Here is a 10,014-nt window from a genome sequence, read left to right on the forward strand (position 1 = left end):
TCTAATTGTTGTTGTTGGCCACTAGTTCCTTCACCCTGTTGTTAGCCAAAAATTCCTTCACCCTGAACCAAATTTCTACCAAAATCAGTAAAAATACCAAGTCTTTTGCAGGTGGCTTTTTCTAAGGCATTGGTGGGCTTCATGATCACTTGTTTTAGCTGAGAAACGTTCACTCTTGCCTTTTGGAAAGCTATAGTGAGGAATCGAGCGTACGGAAAAGTATGTGGCTTCTTGCTTCCTAACCACAGTCCACATATGCTTGATAAAGATACTGCATAAGAAACAACATTTTTCCTATGGCACCTCTCGAATGATCTGGTCTAAGAAATAAACTTCACTTAATTGGGTTTCATTGGTTCCACTCACCCTAGGGATGATGTTAATACCGAACAAATAAATAAGGATGCGGTGCTAATAATTTTTAAAATGAGAGGAGTACAAAATTCTTTTCTTATTGTTGAAGGATTCAGTCTTCACATTGAAGCATTTAAGAGACTCGTCCATATTCCAATCACTTGGAGGAGTGAAAGCCTTTTTCAAATCCACTTCTTCTTCCTGCTTGGGCACATTAAGCCAGCTGCTCACGTCATATTTAGTAATATGGACTTTTCTTCCTCTAACGGAGCTGACTTCATCAATTTTGAGGTCACGTGCTTTTTTGTCAGGAATATTAGGATAGAACTCCCGTACTAAGTCTAGATAATAGCAGTTAGGGAGATTAAACAATCCTTGCCACCCAACCTTATCAAAGGTCTCCTTTATATCATAATGGTTGTCAACTGTTAGATCAATGTCTTTTTCAACTAAAACTTTGAATTTAGCTAGAATCCTCTCATCGTGCCAGGTTTGGTTGGCTGCAAAGGTAAATCGGGTACAATCATATTGCTCCTCTTCCTTAGCTTTGGTGTCTTGTAACTGTTTCTTCTCTTCAAATGAATTAGGTTATTGTTGCTACTCATCCTTAGATGAAGTAGGCTGTTGCTGGTCCTTCTCTTTAGATGATATAGGCTCCTCCTCAATTAAATGTTGACTTGCAGTTATTATGATATGACGAGGCTATCCGATGGAGGTAGACACACCATCCTTGCGCTTGGTTCGAGTAGCTTGAACTATATTTTGCTTAGTGATAGTTAAGGTAGATCTCTTTACTGGAGTCATTAGATCTACACTATTAGGATCTCAATAAATGGGTTGTTAACACTGATCAGTCAATTTTAGTTTAAATAACTCAATTTTAAGTATTTGACATGTTCCTTATGTATTCTTGCCATGGTGATATGAATAGGATAATGCCTCTTAGAATATCGTAACAAGATATATCTTATTTCTGATTTGTTCTTGTATTTTATCTTCTTAGATAGATGAAAATTTGTCTGAGCATGTTTATGAACAATGTTCTTGTACAAGCACAAACCATCAGTTTATTATCAATACTGATGAGTTAACACAAGGTGCTGCAAAGTGATCGAGAAAGCATATGTCATTGATATGGAAGGATTTTGACATATTGTCCATTGAACCAGATATCTCACAAAGAGCACAATACAAGTGGTTCAAACATAAATGCGCATGTGGTGGAACAACTAGAATGAGTAACTTGTGGTATCATTTTCTAATTATACTAAACAGGACAACTTGATTTTGAGGGACGACTTCCAATTGATCATGAAAGTTGATTGCACAAAAATGTTGATGGTGATTTCGTTGGTTTGAAAAAATTGGATTAATATGAGGTTACTTTAAAATTTGATTTATGTAATTCTGGAATGCAAGTTCACACATCAATGATGGCTCCACAAAACAAGATTTGAAAAGACGAGTTATAACGGTGGCAAAAGCTTGTTTCTCTAATAAATGGAGCTAATGATTTTAAGAAATATTCAATAATTTATCATGAGAGATAAATGAATTCCAAAATCACTTATACAATAGCATATAGGTATAGAGAACAAACAAATGATAAAAAAAAGTAACACAACAAAAGCACATCTTTTCTCTATTTTTTAAATTTTTTTTAAAGTTTTGATGTATACTTAAGTAATTGTTGTCTTATCTTTACTCCTTCATGCATGAGTTGTACCATAATTTTTTGTGATGAGATGTGTCAATCTTTCATTACATCCATAAAATTCTAATATATTATATAAGCAAAAAATATTCTAGTAGAGTATAAAATATTGAAAATTAACAACTAAATTAGTTCATCAATATCTCAAATTAAAAATCATGATAGTGAAATGGTAATAAAAGAATCAACACTCACAATAAGGACAATTATCAAAAGTTGAGATTTTACAGACAAAAAAAGTTTAATGAAAAAGAAATCTAAGATTTTTGAAAGCAATGAAACTATTTACCTCCAATTACCTTGGATTAACTGCAATTTTATAAAAATAATGAGCAAAAATTTAAGATTTTCGTACTGAAAATCATTTTCTAATTCTTTTTGTAAATTGAACTACTATATTCATGATTACCTTAGGGACAAAGAGAGACATTAAATTAAGCAAAAAATATCCATATATGAAGTAGGTTTACATTGAAAAATTATATATCTAGACCACAAGAGAATATATATATATATATATATATACTAAGAATTGGTAACAAATATTTAACTTTTTTTGTAACCGACAATGTTGTACTAATGAGAATTCACCATAACTCACATATGAGTGCTCATTTGATGCCACGTGTAGGTTTTAACTTGCTATTGTAGGTTTTACTAGGGACGAAATTATGATAGTAAATTTATTATAAACAATAATAAGTTTTTGTATTAAACAATTGAGTTCTATAATTTATGTAACTTTACTCTTTACATAATAAATCTTACTAAACTTTTAGCAAAACTTAATGCCTTTTCTTCATAACTACCATTTTTAATACAAAATTTACACTTTTTCAAAACAAAACATATGAGTTCTAACCACTATATTAGTAAAACCTAATACATCATCAATGACTCTTACTAACTATCAAACCAAATTTATCATTTTTTATACAAAACTTATTACTTTTTTTAAGCAAAACTAATGACTTTATTAACAAATCCTACAATTTTTATAGCAACATTTTTAGTAAGTTTCTAACAAAACATTACCACCTTTTCTATGCAATTTACTACATCATTAACAAATGTTACTAAGTTTCATAATTATGTAAATTACCCTTTAAATAACAAACTTAGGAAGGGGTCACTTGATAAAATTGAGAACTGAAATTAGAAATGTGAAAATTGAAACTTAATTGCCAAGGTCTTAATTTGCTGAATCCATAACATTAAATATGTTTGTTAATCAATTGAATCCGACCATTGAATTGAAATATTTCATTTCATGTGTATTATATAGTTGAATACAGTGTTGCGCTCACAGCTGGCTAGTTGGTGGTGCCAACTGAAAAGTCATCCTCGTATGGAGTCATTGCTGGCATATTTGGTTAGCACAGAATCTTGCAAACTTTGGAAGATAGGGCCTGCGTCGGTAGACCATTTGTGATCATATCTTGGCGGATGTAGTTGGCGGTATTCTGTGGGGGAGCCCGATGGGTTTGGGTCCTGGCATGCCTTCTACTCCAGTATTTCTAGGTGGAGGCCTCGGTACTCCCATAGGGTGGTTTGTTGGGAGTTCCCGGCCCAGGGGAGTTGTAAGCTAAACACGGATGGCTGTTCACTAGGCAACCCGGGAGTTAGTGGCGGGGGTGGTGTGCTGAGGGATTCATCTGGAGCATTGTTGTTTGGGTTCTCTATTCCATTTGGGGAGCTAACATGTATTCAAGCTGAGGTCAAATCACTAATTTTTGGGGTGCAGCAATGTCTTCTTCAGGGTTTCTCATGGATACAGGTAGAGGTGGATTCTCTAGTATTAGTAAACATCTTTCTACATAAATCGAGGTGCCCGTGGTTAATTCGGCCAGAGCTAGATACGTTAATGGCAATTCAGGGTTTGGAATGAACAGTGGGGCATTGTTTTCATGAGGCGAATCAGGTGGCAGATGCTTTGGCCAAGGTTGGGGCACAGTTTGAGGACATTGCCATTTATACCTCACAGTCAAAACTACCAAGATTGGTGAGGGGAGCCTTGGGTCTAGATAGGTCACAAACCCCCGTCATACGCATTAGAGCTGTTCGCAAATAATGCCTGTGGAATTTTGCTTTGTGGTTATTAATAATATAAGGGGGTGGCGTCCCTTCCCTCATATGGGGTTAGCCAAAAAAAAGTGTATTATATAGTTGAATAGTAATATTACATTTTATTTTGTCTTATTTTAATTTTTTTAAATATTACATTTTAAGCTGCATGCTAATATGAAAAGTCTATTTTGTCTGCGTGTGTATGAGACAAAGTATGTATTTTTAGTGTGAAAATGTGTGTGATCAAGAATATATACATATATATAATGTGTTTGATGAAGTAATTATGTCTAAAAGTGCTTGTTGTAAATGACAATACATGTAGGAAAGAGAGAGTGTGTATATACATATTTATGAGAGAGTGATTTGTGAGGGAAGAGGGAGGGTTGGCTTTAGTTGAGTGGTAAGGTGGGATAGATTGTAAGTACATCGTCATTAGTTCAAAACCTCCTACTTACTATTACTATGTTATTAGTAAAGGTACCCTATTATGTTGACCAACCAAAAAAAAGTTACCCTCTTAGTTTTTGTTAATATTGTTTTTCTTCAAGCTTCTTACTTGTAAACTATTTTGCTTTATTAAAATCACAAAAGTTACCATTTCGTAAAAAGAAACTTATGGCATTATTAAACTGCCCTATTCTAGCCAAACATACTTCCTTTAGAAAAATTTATCGCTTTGTTTGCAAAAACCTTACCGTTCCATTTGCATAACTTATTGTTTCAATGAAAAATCTTAAAATTTTTTAACTATGATTTGCTTCATTAGAAAATCTAAATAAATTTCAAGCACAATTTACTATTTTTGACAAAGCTCGCTAGTTTAGAGAAAATTCTTGTTGATTTTTGTCTACTTTTCCATTCTTTTACCAAAAGTTACAATTTCATAACTACAAATTAGGCACAACTCACCAAATAAATAAGAAATTTTACTATATTTCTATATAACTTATTATGTTAGTGACAAATTGGTTAACTTCAATTCATAGTTACGATTTCATTAAGAAATCTTACTAAAATGTTAGCAAAACTTAGTAATTGATTGAAAAATCATACGAATTTTTAGTTACACTTGCCACTTTTTTCTATAAAATTCACTAGTTTAGTGAAAATGTAGGTGAGTTTTATTCTAGCCAACCACCTAGGAGCAAAATTTACCACTTTATTAAAAACCTTACTAATATATTAGCACAACTTACAACTTCAGTAGAAAAAAGTTTCCTAAATTGTTGAGTAACATTTTTTACTATATAAGTCAGTAACATGACTAGGCCTGTTAAACGAGCCGAGTCGAGCTGGAGCATAGGATAATCGAGCTCGACTCGAACCCCTAATCGAGCTAGCTCGAGCTCGCTCGATTAGTCATTCGAGCTCTACAAGGCGCTCAAACTCGGCTCGATGTGTTGATAGAAAACTCGAGCTCGGGCTCGAGCTCGAATTTTGAAATCGAGCCGCCGAGCTCGAAGCTCGAACCCGAGCTCGCGAAAAACTCGAATCGAGCTTTTCGAGTTCGAAACTCGAGCTCGAGCTCGCGAAAAACTCGAGCTCGAGTTCGAGCTCGTTTACGGGAGAGCCCATATCACAAGAAGATACACTTTCTCTGATTTATTATTTGAAGCCAAAATGACAATACAAGCCATGCCAAATGACAATACTCGTATTTCCCTGATTCAATTCAACAAGCCATGCCTCAATCACAATACAAGGCAGAGTCTAAAGTTAAAATTACAGCAAAAACCATCAAATGGAGAAACAAAATGTCCACAGGGGGATTACAATGTCCAAACCACATCAAATTACAAGAAGTTTAAACTGCAGCAAGAAGTTAAAACTACACCAAATGACAATACAAGAAGTTAAAACTTCAGCAAACCATGTCAGATTACCACGTCCACACCAAAATGTCCACATTACAACATGAAAAATTATATAAACTGCCACATTACGATATCAACAGCCTCCAGTAATCCAAACCAGATCAGATTACCACATGTCCACACCAAAATATCCAAATCAGATCAGATTACAACATGTCCAACCCAAAATGTCCAAACCAGATCAGATTATAACATGAAAAATTACATAAACAGCCACCAAGCAACATCAACTGTCCAAACCAGATCAGATTACAACATAAAAAATTACATAAACTGTCCCCAAGCAACATCAACGGACAACAGCCACCAAATTAGTCATTGAATGATTCAGGAAGTTCAACTTCTTCAAATGTGATTGATTCGGCCACATCAAGTGATTCCTACAGAATAAAAGTATGAAAGTTAAAAAATTCATCAAAATCAGAAATAAGGCAACTGTAACAACAACAAAAACATCCAATCAATTACTTACACGAGACTTGTTCTTTAGGCCATGAAGACTGCGGATCCAATCATTGCCGCAAAGCAACATTTGCACCGTCTCAACCGACATAGAAGCTTGTCGATCATCAATTACTCTCCCTCCAGCGCTGAAGGTAGATTCTGACGCCACAGTGGTAACAGGAACGGAGAGTATATCGGCAGCCATCCTCGACAAGATGGGAAATCTCAATCTTTCTCCTTTCCACCAACCCAAAACATCCAGATTTGCCCTTGCATCACAAGCATACCTACTTTCCTCTAAATAAACATCTAAATCTGATTTTTCTGGTGGAGCCCTATCAATTTCACTCACATGCATGTGAAATTTTTCTTTGCCAGTTAAAACGGCGGGTGCAGTCATTTTCTGTTTCTTACTAGAAGAAGTAGAACCTTCATTTTGTCTCCTTTTTACAACCTGCCTTTGTTGTTCAGAATGGGAAACAACATGACAATCAACATATTCATTGTAAAGCTCATAAAGAATGTCTCTAATCTCAGCCATGAATCTAGGAGCTGCATCCTCACCATAAATCACCGGAAAAGCATGATTAATAAGGAACATTTTGTATCTCGGATCCAAAATTGCACCCAAAGATAGCAGCACATTACTTTCCCCCCAATACTTATCAAATTTAGCAGACATACTTCCAGCCATTGCCCGAATATGCTCAAAAGGATCAAGAGCTTTTTCATTTAAAAGCTCTTTAATCCTATAGAGCTCCACAAGAAAAATGTTAGCTGTTGGATACTCAGACCCGGAAATCATATCAGTGATTTCATGAAATATTCCTAGAAATTTGCACACTTCTTCCACTTTCATCCACTCAAAATCAGTAGGAGCATAGTGAAATCCAGGGTCTATGTCTGCATATCTTGGAAAGACATCCTTGAACTCTAAACCTGAAGCTAACATCAAATAAGTGCTATTCCACCTTGTTGGACAGTCCAAAATTAGTTTTCTAGAGGGCAACTGAAGCTGTTTTTTAATTTTGGCAAATTCAAGAAGCCTAAATTCTGAATTGTTCAAGTATTTTATCCCTTCTCTAACAACATCAATCACACCACCAAGTTGACCAAGACCATCTTGCACTAAGAGATTAAGTATATGTGCACAACATCTAACATGAAAAATTTTTCCTCCAATACTTAATCTCTTTCTTAGAGAAAAATCCTCTCTAAGTCTCCTAATGCACACATCATTGTATGAAGCATTATCAACAGTTATGCTAGCAACCTTATTCTCAATCCCCCAATCAATGAAGCACTTACTTAGAGCATCAGCTATAATAACTCCAGTATGAGGAGGAGAAACATTGCAAAAATTCAATACACGTTTTTGAAGCACCCAATCAGAATCAATAAAATGACCAGTCACAACCATATATTGAATTTTTTGACCAGATTTCCACAAATCAGTTGTAATACTAATCCTACCAGCACCTTTCAACAATGATTTCAGCTTCCTTTTTTCAATTGTATAAGTACTCATACAATCTTCCTTAACAGTCTGCCGATTAATCTTTTTATAAAACGGAGAAACTGCTTTCATGAATTTGTTGAAAACTACATGCTCCATCATAGAAAAGGGGTACTCATGTTCAAGAATCATGTGTGACGCAAGCTCTCTTACCTTGGCATGATCATACGAGAAATTTGTGATGGAAGTGATACCATCACTTCCACCTTCGGTGAATGAAAGCACTTGTTGCTTTTGTTTGCTTTGCTCCCCAATGGCCATCTTTCTTTGGAGGCAAGAAGTCAGGTGTCTCTTGTGCTGAGATGTGGCTCCGGTTGTACTCTTGGTGAAAAGCTCCTTGCAATGGTTGCACTTCACTTTGACCGTCCCATTATCTAGCACTACTTCAGTCATATCATCCCATATGCTGGATTTCTTCTTCCTTTGCTTTTTCTCAAAAGGACCAGCTCCTCCATCTCCATCTACTTGCTGTCCTCCTTCATTGCCATCATCTTCTATTATTTCTATTTCTTCTTCACTCATCTCATCAGCTCTTTCTTCGTTGTAATTCAATTGTTCCACGTCTTCATTATTTTGCTCCATCGTAGGACTTGATGATGAACCTTGAAATGAGTTGAATGGAGAGCTGTACATTCCTTAATCAAAAACATTTAATAACCAATACAGAATCTGATTAGTTAAAACAGAAATTTAGAATAACATTTCTAAGAAATAAGGTACAAAAGTAATAAAACAGATTTCAAAAAATAATGCCCACTTCAAGCTAAAAAAATAATGCTAAGAAAGTCTGCACTTCAAGCTAATTTTATCACAACTGCAGACTTAACCATTAAATCAACTAAATCATCACCATTAGTTACGAACTTGCAAATTAGGGGAATCAACCACTGAAACAAATATGATGCAACAGTTAATTTTCTATAGCATTGTACCAAAAAGAATTCGAAAAGGTTTAAGGAAAGCTCCAGTGAAGAGAATGGGATATAAAACAGATTTACATACAAAAAATAAAATAAAATAAAAAACTTCAAAAATTGTGAAAAAAATCATAATGCTAGAGACTAATAAAGATCAAATATTATATATTGCAACCATCCAACAAATAGACCCTACTTATGGGACAGTCATACAATCATAGGGGCTTAAGCTGCACAGGCAAACCATATAGAACTAATGATAAGTTGACCAAGAAAACAGGAACTCTCATGAAAAATCCAACGAAATCAACCTCAAAGTTGTGTACGCACTTCAACCAAATTAATGATGTTCAATACTCGTAAACAAGGCATTTGTATTCCTCTCAATTTGTCAATCATTTACAAATGGTTCTATGAACATAAAAACCTGTGCCAGGGCCTGCCAACATGGAACCATCTCCCAAAACAGCAACGCATACTATTGCTGATCTTAGATTGGACCTCTTGATGCCACACCATATCTGTTAGGACCATAAGCAAAGATTGTCCAACAGCTTCTTCCCAAGGATGACAGAAATTTCAACAAAGAGAAAAGGATGATATACATCCAGATGGATACAAAAGATCATCCAAGCAGGCCCCAAAAGGATACAATTCATCTTATAGGAATTACAACTTAGTCATCTAAACCAACACAAACTACAGCTATATAATATTCATGCAGTTTTTCTGGCATAAAAAACTGTCTGTGAGGTAGCAATTAAGGGCCAAGGCAGCCTGAAGAGATCCAAAAAAGGGACCCAAAGAATATCTACTTTCAAATTGCTATGATGCAAAAACTTGAGTTGGCAAATATCTAGCAGTCTCTAATAATATTACAAAAAACTTTTACCCGTACCTTATCTCATGCTAGAGATAATTCTATAATCTCCATAAAGCATGCAATATTGCGCACTTTAGTCTATGGAGTGTGCCCAAATTGGAGTCCAGAAGTACATATGGTTTATCAAGAAAGTTTGGGAAGCTACTTATGTAGTTCTATCATCCTACTGACATCTTTGAGACAGGTGAAGAATATTTCTTCAGAGAATAGGAGTTCGTGATGCAGCTATCTCTTGGGAATGA

The 10,014-nt window shown here is 35.1% G+C and overlaps 1 protein-coding gene across 1 annotated transcript; it reads right to left on the bottom strand.

Annotated features, from left to right (window-relative positions):
- Positions 1-6,124: 6,124 nt before the first annotated feature.
- On the bottom strand, positions 6,125-9,170 carry LOC113739073 (zinc finger BED domain-containing protein RICESLEEPER 2-like). The gene is made up of 2 exons (XM_027266319.2): positions 6,485-9,170; positions 6,125-6,392 (listed from the first exon to the last, which is right to left on the bottom strand). The coding sequence occupies exons 1-2, from the start codon at positions 8,603-8,605 to the stop codon at positions 6,324-6,326; spliced, it is 2,190 nt and encodes a 729-aa protein (XP_027122120.2). The 5' UTR covers positions 8,606-9,170; the 3' UTR covers positions 6,125-6,323.
- Between the last annotated feature and the right edge of the window lie 844 nt (positions 9,171-10,014).

Source organism: Coffea arabica, chromosome 4c (assembly GCF_036785885.1).
Source record: "Coffea arabica cultivar ET-39 chromosome 4c, Coffea Arabica ET-39 HiFi, whole genome shotgun sequence".
NCBI lineage: Eukaryota > Viridiplantae > Streptophyta > Magnoliopsida > Gentianales > Rubiaceae > Coffea > Coffea arabica.